Raw genomic sequence first — 16,974 nt, 5'->3', positions numbered from 1 at the left:
AAAAAAAAAAAAAAAAAAAGGTAACAGACAAAACGCGTGTTCCGTCGTACAACGAGAATCTATTATTGAGTATGTATATAAATATTTTTTTTTTATTAATTCGTCCTCGCACCGTCCCCACGGTAGTCTCCGTGACTCTAGCGCAATCATTAGAAACAAGACGCCTGGACGTAAATTCATACGCGAGCTAACCTCAAAAACGTCACGGCGCGACAGCAGGAGGTGGCGCGTACACAAGAGAACCACGAGATCCCAAGAGTGACGAGTATTAACCGCAGTGATTCGAGTCTCCCAGCTGTCCCACGCAGGTTTGACAAATGAAAACTGAGAGCGAAGATAAATAGACCCGAAATTACGTAAGAAAATTAATTTTTGACTTGATAAAAAAAAAGATTTTTTTTTTTCGGCCACTTTCTAAAAAACAGTGCCCCGACGTATCGTTAAATGAAACGTCAAAAAGATAGAACTCCGCGACGTTCGACCTGAGCTGCGGGTTGTCATACGATCACATACGTAACTTACGTATGCACACGTGAAAGAAAGTGGCGGTCATATTTTTCATACGCGATATTGGATCCCCCTTAACGACTTCTCGATCTCCTTTGGCCGACCGCAACTTCACGATCTTAAACCACGTGACCACGCCTTTTTTTCGTAATCTCATGGATATTCCGTTACCCCGTATGGATACACATATGGGTATCATATACATGCGTTATCACCCGGTAATGACGACAACGATCTTCAAGATCCCTCCGCAGGTCGTTACCAGGGTAGATAACGTCCCAATATATTATGCATAATACATAATACATAATATATAAATATTTATACACACGGTTCATGTACAATCCGTGCACTACATGCATATATATATATATATACACTCTACGTTACTTTCGCGGTAATATTACCGCGTGACGGGATGTTTAAAGCGGTTCGTAATGGGTAAACGAAGCGAAGCCGATGGAACAGCATATCGAATCACAAGCGAGTCGAAGCGTCTATGCGTTACGTACACGCAACGTGCGACCTGCCCATTAAAAATGTTAAGTACGGAGAGAAGGCTTGTAAAGCCATTTAGGATTAATCCGAAAATTTTCTCATTAGACTCCATACCGCAAGCTAACCACGCGGTAAATTAAACGCGCCGGGTTGGCGGTGGGTGGAAGTAAAAAATAAATAAAAAGTGCATCAGGCAACGGTTACCTGTACGCTAAAAATGCATCGACTGCCACTTACTGCATTAATAAAATTTTCGTGACGGGTGCAACGCCTCGCGTCGGATACTCGAATGCAAGTGGCCGTAAGTGCATCGAACGCGTCCCGGTACAATGAGCTCTCGTGGTTGCACTTTTTCAAGCCTACCAAGTGCATCGGAATCACTGTCCACGGTTGGTCCGATGCACTCGCGCGCACGTTAGCGCGCCCGCACGTAACACGTGTTATTTAAAAGAGGACGTTCCGAGTAAAGTGTTGCCGGTACTTATGCAAAGTGCATGCCGGGTAACCGTTTAAGGGTATAGTCAGTGCGGTACGGGCTCTTCGATAATGCACGATAATCTCCTCACGGTTGCAGGCTGTCTCCTTGATAACCCAGGACGATCGTGCGTCCACCGCAAGAAGTGGACAATGGCACCAAGTTGGCAAGTAAATTAAGCGAAGCTGCCAGCACTATCTCTCTCTCTCTCTCTCGCACTCACGCGGCACTCTCTCTGCGACTGGTTTTAAGTGTATCAAGTTATTGTGTACCGGGGGCTACCATCGCGCCGGATGTACCAATGAAGCGGCGCACCAAGAGTCAACGAGACACTTCCGGGGACCGCTCGGTGCACAATATTACATTGATAACAGAAATTGCTACCACGTAACGGCAACAGGCTTAATTTTACTACGAATTGCACAATAGCACGGTTCATCGGGAACAGAAATTGCTACCACGTAACGGCAACAGGCTTAATTTTACTACGAATTGCACAATAGCACGGTTCATCGGGCTGTGTGGATTGAAATATTTGGGGAAAAAAAAAAAAAAAAAAAAAGTCCCTACGCATAAATTCAAGTACGACGACCTGTGTGTGTAACAAAATAAGAGAGAAAAAAGCAGGGCAGAAAAAAGTAAAAAAAAAATTTTTCTTCAAGTGCACCGATACGCAATTTCGTTGAATCGACCGACCGAGAATTTATCAATGGGATTCATTCATGCTGCGTGCACTTTTGCTGTCGCTGTCGCGACGGGACGAGGAGCGATAATAATAGAAAAAAAAAGAAAGAATGAGACACAAAGAAACCAAGAGAAACATAGCACAAGAGGTTTCGCTAATGCTCCATATCCGGCGTTCCCCGATTCCACTCCTGCGTACGTATACGTGACGCGCATAAGGAACACGCGCGAATTGCATCGATGGACCCGTACAGTCCAGTATCCGTGAACGCTGTTCTGCCGTGTAAACGAGACACGGGGATAACGTGGAGCGACGGGATTTTGAAAATAAAAAAATTTCCTCGTCACGCTAGCTGCTTTCGGCGAATAGAGCCAATACCTATGGTATACCCCGTATACAGTCCATAAAGCACGAACTATGCGGAACATGGACGACGGTAAAGTATACCCGGTAGACGGATATACTCGAGGTAGCCAACTTCCTGGATATGCATTATATTTAAAAAATCCAAAAAAAAAATTACATTCCGATCCAGAGTATAATTTTGAAAAAGAGATTAAACATATTTTTTTCCCCTCCGACGCGCATTGCACGTTTCGAAATGCAATTTATCCTCGCCGGGCAGTTTGGCAAAATATCGCGAAAGGACACGCGATCCGGCCATACAAAATTACCAGCGGACTTGCTGGTTACGTGCGCCAGATGCATGTGGGACGCGCGTCGCGAAGTCCCGTCGAGCGGAGCGTCTATCCTGCAGTAACGCGAGGGACGCGTCCCGAGAAATCAGCGTCGCCGAGTCGCATGAGTCTCGAAGATTTATAACGAGCGGTCATTAAGGCCGACGTGAAACGAGAGCAACGATTATGTTACCGCTTCGAATGAAAGACACTGTAACTCGATTTACGATATATAGATATATACAGGATATAAAGTGACAATAGAGACGAGTGGAGGGGAGGGATCGGTTGATAAAAAAAAAAAAAAAAAAAAAAAAATAAAGAACAAAATATCCATCGAAAGACACCCGAGGATGGCACTGGCGCGAGAGAGTGAGTGAGCCAGAAATAGAGAAGGATAATGAAGAAGAAAGAAAAGAAAAAGAAAGAAAATTAGAAGAAAAAAAAAATAGAACCCTAGTTAAACCACAGGTTTTATCCGCAACCGGCTGGAGAAACTGGACGGTAGTGAAGCTGCACTTCTGTGAGGCAGGGGTAAGCAGGTAGAGAGGCTGTCAGGTAGGTAGTGCAATGAAGGGAACAGGGGCAGCGGACGTGCAAGATGAGAAATAAGAGAGAAGGAAGAAAAAAAAGTATGACAGAGCGAGAGAGAGAGAGAGAGGGGGGGGGCGGATAAAAAAATAAAGACAAGGGAGAAAAGTGGAATTTGCATAAACCGCGATCCTCGTATCGTGGATGCATTGAAACGCGTCATCCGATCGCGAGGTTGGTATCAGGTGCAAACCAGTTTTAATGCACCGAGCTACGAATCCGTGTAGTGGTTTACTTATGGTTATTGCCGGGGAGAATGTTCCTACATACGAATGGCAGGGCTTGCCAACCTATTTACTCGGATATCTAGATATACCCGTGCATGTTAAGTACCCGCTATATACCTACGGACGTTATGTGGAGTTGGACTGTAATATTATTTGAGTCTGATGTAGTGCCTGCCTGCCGACCACTACGGAGTGCAGGAGATGGAAATTGTGTAAAATTTTTTATGGAAAAAAAAAAAAAAAAAAATTTCTTACCCCGAACAATTTTCATTTAGCTTCGCCAACACGCGGTCCAAAAATTTTTTATGAAAAAAAAAAAAAAAAAATTTCTTACCCCGAACAATTTTCATTTAGCTTCGCCAACACGCGGTCCATTTAACCGTATGACGTCAGCGGGACACATAAGAGTTAATGAATTCTTCGACGAGAGTAAATGCGTCAAATAAATCAATTCGGTCGTTCGTCATCGGGTCGGATCAATGAAGAGTTCAATTGATTCCAGTATGGCCGGACGTTGGAAAAACACTTTGGACGTTCTTAAAGTCGGATGCCACAGTTGGTATGTATGTATATATATATATATATGTGTGTGTATGTACGGGGTGATTCCGCGAAGTACGATCCGGTTGGAAAATCTTTAAGTGACGTTGACAAAGTCGAAATAAAAAAGGGAGGCAAAGAAGACACGAACGGGACGATGATCCGACAAGCGGGAATCAACCGAGGATGAAATTGAATTATCGAAAAGTCTCAATGGCCATAGATAATGAAAATCTAGAAGGAGCGTCGCCGCCAATCGCAGTGTCTAATCTGACCAGTGAATAAGAGGCACACTTTAACGGCGAAGTACTCGGCCCGACGAGCAGCTGGATTATTCTTATTACACGGTGCGTTAGACTGGCCGGGATCCCGTGGAACCACCCACGCGGTTCAACGAAGTGGCACCTGTATTGAAAAAAGAAAAAAAAAAGTGCACAGCCATCAACTTCGAAGAAGTGGCATAAGCCTGAAAGGTCCTCGGTAACAGCCAACGACTCAATAACCACGTGATTGCGACATTAAAAATTTACCTCGTAATTTAAAAAAAAAATAAAAAAAAAGCTACCATGTCAAATCTTGCCAATTCAGGCATAAAATTGTAATTTCACGAAATTAAATATTCGCACGACCAATATTATTTTTGTATGACGTCACTGGTCGAGATTGAAAGAAAAAAAAAATTATCCTATACAATCTGCTGCTTCACCCACGTGAATAATTCGATCGATTAATTATTATTGTTATCGATCGGTATCCGTTCCAGGTGTGAACCCGTCACCTCAGCTTCTCGCAGTGACGCTTATCGGGTGGTCAAAGTTCGAAGGATTTTCCAAGTGTCTTTTACACCAGCCGAAAATAATCTGAAACCGGAAGTCCCCGCAGCACGTCCGGTTGGGATCCTGGTCCAATCGTAAAAAATTGTATCGATCGGTCGAAGAAAATGAAAATTGCATATAACGCGTGACTCGTTTGAATTAAACGGAAGCGAACGATTGCACGTGACATGAAGAATTTTTGTTTTCAGCCTCTTCCACAGGACTCTGTCCACATAATCATATCTGTATGTTCAAGCATGTCCGCATGCGCCAAAGAATATTACATGCGCCTATATGTATACACATGGTATAAGCTAGATCATGAAAGGAATAACATTACGTTCGAACGGCTTCCAAGAAGCCGAATCACCGAATTCGTATCACGTAGTACCGCGAGCGCCCACGCCGCGGCGCTGATCGTCGCACGACTGCGACTCGTGAACGATGCCACGATTCCAGATGCACGATGCACCTGCCTAAGCCGAGGCGGAGGAGAGACGCCCAGTGTCCCTTTAATGGAGGATTACAAGTGACAAGCACTGTACCGACGTGTTGCATGCCTTGTCGGATGCAGTGCCAGGGCTTAGGCAGCAGAAGAAAAGCGGATATAAAGAGGGCGACTGCGATCAGAGCTCACAGAAAAGGATCGTCGACGGAATCGGAATTTTATTCGATTTCGTAGAGACACTAAATCAATAAATAATTGACCAGGGAACCGTCCGAGTGAGACGTGAATTTTTATTTTTCATAGTAAAGACAGTTCGTATTTACTTGGCTCGTTCGAAATAGTCGAACTGATAAACCTGCGGGTCATCGCTGCCATTTGAGTCATGGCCAGGATGACATGAATGGCGATAACTTTTGGTAAGTTCACAAGAAGCGTCGCCCGGGATGTACGTCGTGAACGCGATAGGAATCGTCGTGTTTGCCGAGGATCGCAAAAGACAAATAGATAGCAGAGTGCCTGGGCAGAAAATGATCGCTTAAAAAAAAAATTATAGTCGAAGTCGAAAAATAGTTTTTTTTTTTTTTTTCTAAAAATTCCTAAAACGAAACCTTGTTTTTCGAGTTCCCTTCGTCTCACTTGTAGACACGACCTTAACGGCGCAGCTGTCGCTATCGGCGAGTATATCGCCACGTATCAAGTATACGTGGGCAAGTGGATTGGCGTTCGCGTAACGTGTGCAGAAGATGCCAATAGAGAGAGAGAAGAGCGTACAAGGCATTACCAAGCAGCAGGGTATCGTAAAAGGAAGAAACGCTTGACGAGTGAGCAGGACTGAAACGGCGTGATTGCGTGTGGCGCCACACGGCGGAGGAATGATGGCAACTTCTTGACTTGATCGGGATATTGAATCGACGAAGCGAATGAAATTTAAATATTAACGAAAAATAGTTCCAGATACCCTCACGGGGATAAATGGTCGTTCAGTCGCGTCGCTTCGAAGACACATTCGAAATGTACGTGCGGATGGGCGAGCGACCGATGCGCGTTCGGCGCATGCGCGCGTGACGAATTTTAAATGGCCGCTGACGCGTGTCAACGGGAACGCTCGGGGCGTGCAGAAGCTTAGATATAGAAATAACGTCGAGGCTCGCGAAGACAGCCAGGAGCGGGACAAGTTTCTTTTTGCAAGGGCGCTCGTGGCGCTCCGGTGTAATTATCGCGAGAACTGTACGCGATAATTGCTCGGGGGGGAATTTCATCGGCAAGAAAAGCTCGAAGCCGCGAGCCAAACGGAGGACGGACAAGACGGAGGAGACGACGGTGCCGAGAACGGGCGTTTCTTCACGGTCATGATAACTTCCTGATGTTTACATGTACCGTTCCGCAGTCTCGTTTCGCCCATGCTTCCTAGGACTCCGGTATTTGATTATACAGATAGCAATCGTAAAATAAACTGACAATGTTGATTAAGACGATAAGAAGTACCCGTAGATACCAAGCTCAGGTATGTCGTTCTAGTCGAGGAAAAGCACTCTCTTTTTTTTTTTTTACTTTCCTCCCCATACCATATCCATCGCACTGGACAATAACAATAATCCCAGCAACGATAACAGGTTGGATGTTGGAATTTTCATTAAGAAAAAAAAAAGAAGAAAAAAAAAAGAAAAATATCGATTCACCGATGTGGCATTCAGATACGATGCTAATGATAAATAAAAGGTAATTGGACAAAACGAGAAGTCCGACCGAACGGTAATGTTTGTCGGTCATTATTGTAATTATCGAAGGGATTGACAGCTTAATAGAGTGAACGGCTCCGGTCGGGGTAGCTCGTAGCCAAAGAATATTATTCCTCGGACATTCGAACGTGGGTCAGACAGAGATACCCAACTGACAGACAACAGGCACGAACTTGCTCACCGTACGGCCGAGGTATGTACGTATGTACGGGCAACGAAGAGGAAACACAGTCGGCGATTGAAACTGGCGCGGCCTGCTTTCCAAATGATAATGAGTCTCTCTAGCTACGCCTTTCTTTTCAGTCACGGAACGTGGAAGCTGATAGAGAATAAATGATCGTGCAAGGACAAAGAGACAAGAGGGCGAAGCCATCATCGACACGCTGCTCCTTCGCCAAAGGAATATCACGTGGAGGACCGGCCCGGATAATAAGATATCGCGAACAGAAGAGGTAGAAGATGAGAAGCGAGCGAACAAGTGGCAAAGGAGGAAGAAGGAATTAGAAGAATGAGAGAGAATAGTTCCACAGGAACGTCTCAGGGACCCGCATGTGACATACGAGACACGCGGTCTCCCCTCTCACTCTCTCTGCCGACCTTCAGAGACTCCTTTTGCTTACCATCCCTCTGTCTGTCCCCCTCGCTCCCCCCTCTCGATCTCCTTCAAGATTGAATCGTCCGACGGCAGCAGCTGCTCGGTGGTTTTCTTTACTCGTTAATCCATCCTTCCCCGAAGACGTCACGACGCTTAACGACGCCCATGCAGATACACACGTATATCGGTTCGAAAGGAGTCGCTACGAAAATCCGGCCCGAGCTTCGTCGGCAAGGACGTCCCCGAAGTCAGGGGAAAATTCTTGCTTATAACTCGAGTGGTGTCACGTGCATCGCTTTCGAGAAGATAACGTTCCCAGGGCCATCTATCGTCGGGTTCCTCAACTGTTTATTTCCATAAGTGTATCCGCGCGAGACGCTCGTTGATCGGTCCTTGTAACGAAGCGTGTAACCGGGGGCCTTCTACATATTGCAGAGTGCCACCGTGAGGGCCCCCGCTCTTCCGCGTGACGTCCACGTACGTGATAAAGTTCCGCTTGCGTATCAACGTGAAAATAAAGCGAACCCATAACGTCGCCGTATAATCAGAATTCGACTAGGAGCAATATTGACCCATTAGACGTGTTTTGATAGGCGCGGCGTACCGACGAAATAATATTTTGACGCTATGGTTCCACGACTCCGCCGAACCTCGTGGCTTCGCTGCTGTGTAAATAATGACTTGGTAGGGTCAAGTCGCAGTAATAACATCTGCCTGCGCAGCGGGTGCTTCAATGGGTTTTTAACGAGTTGCCGACGTGCATATTTTTACACGTAAGGAGAAACCGAAAGAAACCAAAAAAAAGAAGTCAAAACGGAAAAACATTCGATTACATTTTTTTTCCGAAGCTCCCGACGTACGCTCGATGACGCCTTCAAAGTTACACGAGACGTGCGGGCATTCCCCCCCAACAACTAATAGCCAATGCCCAATCCCAGGAAGCGACAGGTGGCCGTACCGAACGATCACAATGAAAAATTGTCGAAAGGACTAAATTGAAACGAAGGTGGAGAAAAAAAATCACTCTTCGACACGAGATCCGTCAAAAGATACCGATGAATAAAGAGAGGGAGAGAACGAGATACCCGCATAGAGACACACAATTTTGTTCCGAGAAAAATTCTGGGCCCTACGTGGAGCTCGCGACCTGTAGGTTATAACCCAATATTAACGATACTCGACATGAGAATTCCCGTCTATCTCGAAATTATCAAAGGGGCCCCGAGAGAGCTAATTAAGTGCGTGAAGGAGATACACAAACGAAACTGCCCATCATCCACCAAAGTGGGCCTTATTGTCTCGAGATAGAGAAAATCTATCGGTCTGTCGAGCATTGTTCACACGTCGACGAGCGATCCTACGGCTGCCGATACCAACGTGCATTAAGGACGCAGAGTCAAGATAGGCCGCGGTAATGGGCCGTCTGTCGATAATGCTAAGGAAGAAGAGCGCCCCCAGAAGAAGGGCCCATTTCGTACCAACCTGTGCACATCGGATACGCATACGAATGTACCTTCCTAAAACTTGACTTTGGGCTTCCCGCTTAGAGTTACGTTTGAGGTTCGTTAGTGCCGCGACATATACTTTTTATCCAGCACGTAAGGCCCCGACTACACGGACGCACACGGGATGCATAAATTAGCCTTAAGTCGTACGGTCGACATGTTGACTGGGAGACGCAGCTCTCCGGTAATGAAACCATTAATGCTAATTAACCGGCTAATTCTTAATTAACGACCGCGAGCTGGAATCCCTTTTTCGTCACTCCGTGAAAATCCACCGTGCCCTGTACGTATTAATTACGTCATTTGGGCCCCGGCTTCTTACGTAGGACTCTCAAGCCTGCTCCGTTGGCTCTCCTGCTCGGTCCCAATACCGTCTACCTCTATTAGTTAGCTCTGGTACTCACTTTCGACCGCTTGCCAGGAACCTGTCGAACTCCACGGACATCTTGCAGCAGAGCGCCCGACGATTGTGCGACGAGGAACACTTTGTGTTTATCATGTGGCCATCTGAAATAGGATTTATTAAAGAATTAATGAGGGAACGACGTGAGGTGTCTCGTTAAGAAGAATATACGGAATACTAATGAAAATAGTACCTGCTGCCGTAACAGTGAAATATATATATATATATACACAGTGCTTTTCAGAACGTGTCTGCCTTATTTGGATTACGTCCACTCTGTCCGAGAGAGGTAAATTTCTCGTAGTTAACAAAAAAAAAAATTGGTATTACATTATCCGACTGTCCAGTAACCCCACTCGGGGAATGTTATCTTTAGGTATTTTAACGATTCCACCAGTTCTGGCTGTCCTACTAAAAAAAAAAAAAAAAAACAACAGGGTCCTGCTACGGCAGTGTCTGGAGACGTCACTGGCAGGGCTTTGTTTTTCCTTCGGTTGGTACCTCAAGTCAATGAAAAAATCGTTAAAACTTGCACACGACAGAATCGATTGCTCGGGTATTTCTGACTAGTGAAAAATATTAGCCGATCCAGCCGATCATTAATCTCGTGCTAACCCGGCCTTAATGTATCTTCGGGTAACGCTATACTCCGTTTGACGTGGAACGGTCGGGCAGAAACGGTAATACCTAAGGAGTTCGCGATGAAGGTGGAGGATCGGAAACCGGTGCGGTGCGCGTGTTCGGGTCAAATGTCGGCCGGTGCCCGAGGGGCTCGCGTGCGCCTCAACCTCTCCCAACGATCTTCGTACCTCCGCCGCGCCGATTGCCCGGGTAACCTTTGTCCATGGAATTCAAGACTTCCGAGTCCTGGTTAAATTAAGGCGACCGGGACCCTGGTCAACGGGGTATCTCAAACTGGGGTCATCCGTATGACCTGGGACCACTGTCTACGATTATGGTCGCAATTAGTCCGAGTTCATGAACTTGAAACTTGCAAAAAATAAAATCCGCGATCGTCGGTTTCCAGAAGTATTTAAATTGAAATAAAAATTTATGAAAAAAAAAAAAAAATGAAATTTGGAAAAAATTTTTGGCCAAGAAATTTTTAACCGGTTAAAAAAAAATTATATTACTGCTACGCCAATGGATCTTTTCGGGACTCAGGACTGAGGCCAGATCCTAATTGCGACGAAGATAGCGTCGTACTTATTTACGAGGGGTTACGCAACGTAGAGATGAAGTTCGAAGAGGATTTCAAGGATGGAAACGTCCCTTTCTAGTTGGAGGACAAGCTTCAAAGGGAAGACTCGAGGCAAGGAAGAGGGTAGATAAAATTAGATAAACCGTATTGTAATTCTTTTTTTTTTCTCTTCAAGGACTTGACCCAGACTAAGCACAGGATAATGGTTAAATGACAAATGATAAAATCTTACGAATGATCGACGATCATTGCCAGAGGCCCGCAGGCGTTTGCTTTCGCCTGTAATTATCGTGTAAACGAGAGCGTTCATTAAGCGTTATTACAGTGCGTGGATGAGGAACGCGGGTTTCGTGATTGCTCGCAAGGAGACGCCAGCCGTCGATTTCTTTCTTTTAGTTTACGTTTTCGCTCGGGCCCCAAGGGTACGTGTACTTGTACGACGCTTCTGTTTCTGCCTTTTTGAATAACGGTCAGCATAACAGCCCACCCCGGAGGGGATGGGATCCCATTTTAATGTGAAGGTATACGAAGCGTGTGGAAAATATTTTCAAAATTCGTCGTAATAACTCGTTTCAAAATACCGACAAGTACGCTTTTGTATAACCTTAAAATATTCAAACTATATATATATATATAAATCGTAAAACACTAATATACTCACTCGTTTGATTCTGGAAGTACGGATCGTCCCGATCGGTAAAGAACCACGTCTGTAAAAGAAAGCAAAAAGTTATGATTATCGTTTCGACTGAAAAAAAAAATATATAAAATTACTATGAAAATTACTATTCGCGTGCGCAGCAATTCCAAGAATTGACATGACCGCACGTGTTCGTGTCGGCTTATCGGAAAATCCGTCCGAGCTTGGTAGTTGCATTATGATTATAAAAAAAAAGGATTATAAAAAATAAAAACTGCAACACCCTGGCTCGGACACGGCAGACCATAGTTCGGTCCGCCATAGGCGAACGGCGCAGAGTATGTGTAATTTGCGCAGCTGCACGTAACCGATTATTTGTAAGAAACAAACGCGCGTAAACAAGTCTTCCCATTAAAGCATCGTCATAAACGAATATAGAAAAGTGAACTTACGCCGATTGTAACGTAATATACGTACACGTAGATACAATAATCATGCAGACTGATCTGAGAAGTAGTAGGTATTCCACAGGGTTCCCCTATCCCGACGTGCACCCTGGCATCTGGCCTGTATATGGTTATGCCGTTACATGGCGTAGGAGTAGTAATGCCGAGCATATGTTCGTGCCAGTCCTATTTTTAGTAACTCCAGTGAGTGTCTTTAGAAAATTACACGTTAGAAAGACAGAAGGATACGTACAGACACCTCAGACCAGTAACAAGGATCGCGCTCGGTCGGTAAAAACTGTCACTGTGCAAGCGGTAGGCAGTAATCCAATATGGCCGCCGCCACTACGACGCGAGTCAAATAGTTCCCCGTTAAAACGGCGTTAAAACTAAATACAGAGTAAAAATATTTAACGACGAAACTGCACGACTCGATCGTCAGTAATAAAAAGTGGAGTTAACGACGTAGGATATATTTTGAATTATCCACAGACCCTCAGACTGTTGTTAGTACGAATAGAGGACACCGGCGCGCTGATTCCGGCCTGACTCTTATCTAATGTAAAACAAAGCGTGAAGAGGTCGCCGTCACGCGAGCCAAGGGCTGTCTCATCAGCGTTCGCAGAAAGAAAACTAATCCGTCAACACAGGCCCTGACAAAAAGATGTCATATTCTCTTCGTAAGTCTCTCTCCTTGCTAGTTCCGACTGTTTCCGTCCTTCTCTCGCGCACACTCCACGTGTATACCCTATCTCTGTTTTTCGCTCTCTACACGAAATATATATATCTTCCCTTCCTTGGTTTCTCTCTCTGTCACACTCACTATCCTCGCTGGACGCTTCGCATAGAATATGGCGTGACGTAAACCGTCGGCATCGGGCGTCACGTTACATCGACATAATTATATTAATCGTCGCGAGTTCTGCCAGGCTGGCACCGTGCGGATTAGCCACGTCAGTGCCGTGGAGGCCATTTTCAGAAACATGGGGATTGAAATTGAAGGCGACTCGCGTCAATTCGACAAATTCTACAGCAGCGACGACTCCGGCAGTCATTTGTACATGCATTTCAAAGTGGACACGGACGCAGAGGTAGCGCTGTAGAAAAAGTGAAATGGAATTGGCCTTAACGAAATTCCCTATTCCACGTTACACTACTGTTATACAGGGTGCGAAGGTAAACCTTATAAATCTTTTTTTTTTTCTTTCTTTCGCAGATCTCGAACCTCAAATTCCTTCACGGCTCTGCTGCTCGGATTTATTGAATGGACAGGCGAGAAAGGAAAAAGTGATTCATAGACGGATGACGCACCACTGAATAGAAGCTCCATACGACTTCCCTAAGCTAGATTATATATAGGGTGTATAAGAGATTTAAAGAATTTTTACAAGGCTCCTCTATATACTCCTACGTCTTCAAAACGTTTACGTTAGGGAGCCAGAGTGTAGAGACGCGTGCAGTCATCATTATAATTAATGGATAAACACACTTGGACTCTTCGACTTGTATACGTACACTCGGGAGCGCAGTAGGCAGTGAACAGTGTATTACCCACCGTATGTTGCACAAGAAACATTAAGCCGTAAGGGAATCGAAAGCTGTTTTTAAAATAGAGGGTGCAGGTACCGGGTGAACAAAAAAAATTGCACGAGACTCGAAGCTTTACGGAACTACGTCAAGAGCCAAATAAACTGCCGATAATTGACCAATTATCATCCACGGGCTGTTACGAGGCTTAAACGTAGCCTTCGAAAATTGAAGGGTCGGTAAAACAGAGTCACTCGGTGTAATAGCCATCACGAGAAGCTTTGATTGACAGTCAAAGATTCTACGTGTCCCGTGGGGTAGGAGCCGAATGAACCAGCATCCCTTTTTCGAGTAAACCTAACCTCCAAACCCAACCGAACCGTAATTCCATCCTTATTAATCCAATAGAACCGAATGACTCCACGCTATGAGTGGTGCCTAAATTTTTTTTTTCAATAGAAAAAATTTACACACTTTCCGTGCCAGTCTAAAGAAAATATACTAGTCCTTAAGGAACAATGGATAGGAAGCACCCCCTGTTCGGGGATCTTGAAATATTGTGGATCAAAGGAATAATGCCAGGGAGGAACGTGCTAACGAGGACTTCCCATTCGACACAGCGAGACCTAATTATTCTCTATTAGCACGTGTTAATGCCCATTGTCACGGCGAGGCCAAAGAATGGCCAGTTATTATTCTTATTGTTACCAAAAGGAGACGCCGTGCGAGCCGGCTCGTAAAACTTTGTGAATTCAGTCCGTGTCGATGTTTCGCTGGCAGGATTATTAAAACACGTATTAGCACGGGGTATACGACGTACTAATCGTCGAAACAATACGTGACCTCCGGCAGGAGGGTAAGGGAGGGGTTCACCTGTATCCAATTTGGAAATGAAACCCAACACCCGACGGCTACCTGGCCGCCTGAACTGCCGCTTGTCTGCCGGGTTCGCCTTCTTTGACCTCTTCCATCCTTTATTCCCCCTTTAACCTATAACACCGAGTGACTCTGGGCGTGCAAGATCTCGTCACGAGATAGAGCTCATCTCCACCTCCGCGAAGGCTCAATTCACCAGGTTCGATTTAACATGGACCCACTTAGGGATATTTTCGAAGTGCAATTCGAGAAATTTTTTTTTGAAAAAATTCTACGCAAATCGTTTTTCGAAAAACTGTCTAATTCGATAAAAAATATATTTTGAGAATTTAATTAAAGGTTTTTTTTTTTTAGAAAAAAATCATTTTGCGTCGATCAGAAATAATATGTTGTTTCAAACGGTTTGTCGACGCACCGAGATCTATAGTGCGTTCACGTTAACTTCGTCCTTACACCTGGCTTATACATCGTGGAGAATCTAAGGTCGATCCTCCTTGGTCAAATCCACGTACAGCGACTAAGAGTCTCGAACGCACGCAAGGAACACCTGGCGCGAGCGCAGTGTCTATAGTCATCCCGTGTGTGTGTATCTGGATACACAAGATGAGAGCCGTTAGTGCGGTACATATCGCGGGATCATTTAATTATCGAGGAAGAATAGGTGAAAATATGAGTTCGGTACGCGAGTCGCTGGCAACGCGAGGTCGTTGAGGTCGAAAGGTAAAGCCGTGAGATATTCCCACGAGAGCGAACCGAAACGGCACCGTTGGTTCCCGAGCACCCATTAACGCGTAGAAAGCCGAGTCCGGCCGAGGATGTACGTAAAATATCAAAGGAAATGAAAACTGGGACCAGTTTCTGACGATTAACAATCATTCGAACTAACCGCGCACCTGTGAGAGCTCAAGACGGATCTCCAAGTGTATACATATACACAGCGCGACTATATATCGACGCGTCTACAACGATATTCGTACAAATTATATATACCGAACAAATTGCATTGAATATACACTAGAGAAATATAAATGCGCACGTCCTGTCTCGCGCGATGCTACCACACGAGTCGTTACATAGAAACGTCAATCATTGTCGCGTCATAAGCCCAATATTAACAGGTTCCCATGGCAACGGCATTAACAGTGATCCATCGACCGTGGATACCGGTAGAAAAGATTTTAAAAAATCGGCGAGTCATCGATCGGTCTTACGGTGAGATCAATGAAAGAAATAATAAATGTTATTTTAATAACAAAAAAATAAATAAAAACTTCCACTCAATTCGAAATCACTTTACGTGTCTTCGGCCTTACAGTCCGATCCTCGATTCGCCATTATTCCACCTAGTTTCCACCAGCGTCCTCTACTGCCACCCTACGTCATCATCTTCCTTGGTCCGTTGCCTTCCCGCCCAGCGGATACACAATACACGCAATTAGCCGAGTGGAGATAATATCTCCGCAACTTCTTCTTCCTCGTCCTCCTCCTCGGCATCGACTCCAGGTCCAGCTATCCAGAACGCGGAATGGTAGATGCCCACAATTTAAGTTGCCCCAGGGAGAAGCTTGTTCCCACGGAAGGTGCTCATCGCGTTCCTTGTATGGTTCGCACTGTTTTTAATTCTACGGTTTCTATAGAGACTTGTCCAGGGTATACCCGTAGCGGGTGCGTGAAGTTGCTACGAGTCCGTCGGACGAAATTCGTCCTGGACGATAACGATAAATACCCGATGCCAGAGCCAAGATGAATTCCGAGCATCGAAGCTACTGGCAGGAGGATCATCGTACGTTGGTCGTTTAGCCATTTAACTCGGAACATCGTCATCTGCTCGGATTAACCGGTTCAACGAGAGTACTTGATAAAACGTTACGAACCTGATCCCGAGCGAATTGGAACCACGTGGCGATGATGGCCGGCAGCCTGGAATGATGATAGTGCCGTGTGGTTTTCACGCTGATGAAGAGATCTACGAGATCCGTTGAAAAGGGTGCCATCGTAGCCGTCGCTATCGGCGGTGTCACCGGTGCCGGCTCTTCTGCCGATAGTCGCGCCATCGGGATCTCGATCACGACATTGCTGTTCGCGTCCTCAGTCTCGTCGATCCACTGTGGGTAAAGAGGGAGACAGACATTAGTTAATCGTTATTTCCAGCATTGGGAATCTATGACGGTTTAAATATTTAACTATTGCCGCGCTTTTTTCCATCTGTACGTAAGCTGCTAGAAATTATCTATTCGTATGGTAAGCTCGGATTTCTATGCGAGACACGTCAGGGATCGATCTGATTAAAACTGGGTACTCGGTAAAAACATGCACGGACTGGTTAACGTACTTGACAACCTTCGGTAAACCGCTAACCATGCGCACGCGGCATTCACTCGGATTGTTATAACAGAATAAAGTTCTTACACGTAGGATTCTGGAATATCGCAGAGTGCGTTGAATAAAATAGTAAATACAAACCTGACACTCGCGTTCCGATTCAAGTATTGCGTTTAAGCGTAACTGTCATTTGCGCGAGAAATTCAGACGGCTTGATATGGCTTTACGATTAAAGAATACGATGTTAACGGAATTTT

General features: G+C 45.2%; 1 protein-coding gene and 1 long non-coding RNA gene across 6 annotated transcripts in view; one reads left to right on the top strand and one right to left on the bottom strand.

Annotated features, from left to right (window-relative positions):
* Positions 1–16,974, bottom strand: part of LOC107272544 (fringe glycosyltransferase) — a 50,590-nt gene that overhangs the window by 32,358 nt on the left and 1,258 nt on the right. For all 5 annotated transcript variants that reach the window (XM_025089800.1, XM_025089798.1, XM_025089799.1 and 2 more), the window contains exons 2-4: positions 16,270–16,500; positions 11,568–11,616; positions 9,707–9,809 (exon numbers count right to left, since the gene is read on the bottom strand). In XM_025089800.1, the coding sequence (XP_024945568.1) occupies positions 9,707–9,809; positions 11,568–11,616; positions 16,270–16,500 (383 nt within the window). The remainder of the gene's footprint in view (positions 1–9,706; positions 9,810–11,567; positions 11,617–16,269; positions 16,501–16,974) is intronic.
* On the top strand, positions 12,308–15,655 carry LOC107272546. The gene is made up of 2 exons (XR_001538979.2): positions 12,308–12,672; positions 13,209–15,655. It is a non-coding gene; the product is annotated as an uncharacterized LOC107272546 (long non-coding RNA).

This window comes from Cephus cinctus, unplaced genomic scaffold (assembly GCF_000341935.2).
Source record: "Cephus cinctus unplaced genomic scaffold, Ccin1 Ccin1_scaffold1184, whole genome shotgun sequence".
In the NCBI taxonomy this organism is placed as follows: Eukaryota; Metazoa; Arthropoda; class Insecta; order Hymenoptera; family Cephidae; genus Cephus; species Cephus cinctus.
The sequence above is the reverse complement of the archived record's forward strand: the minus strand, read 5'-3'. Positions and strand labels throughout refer to the sequence as shown.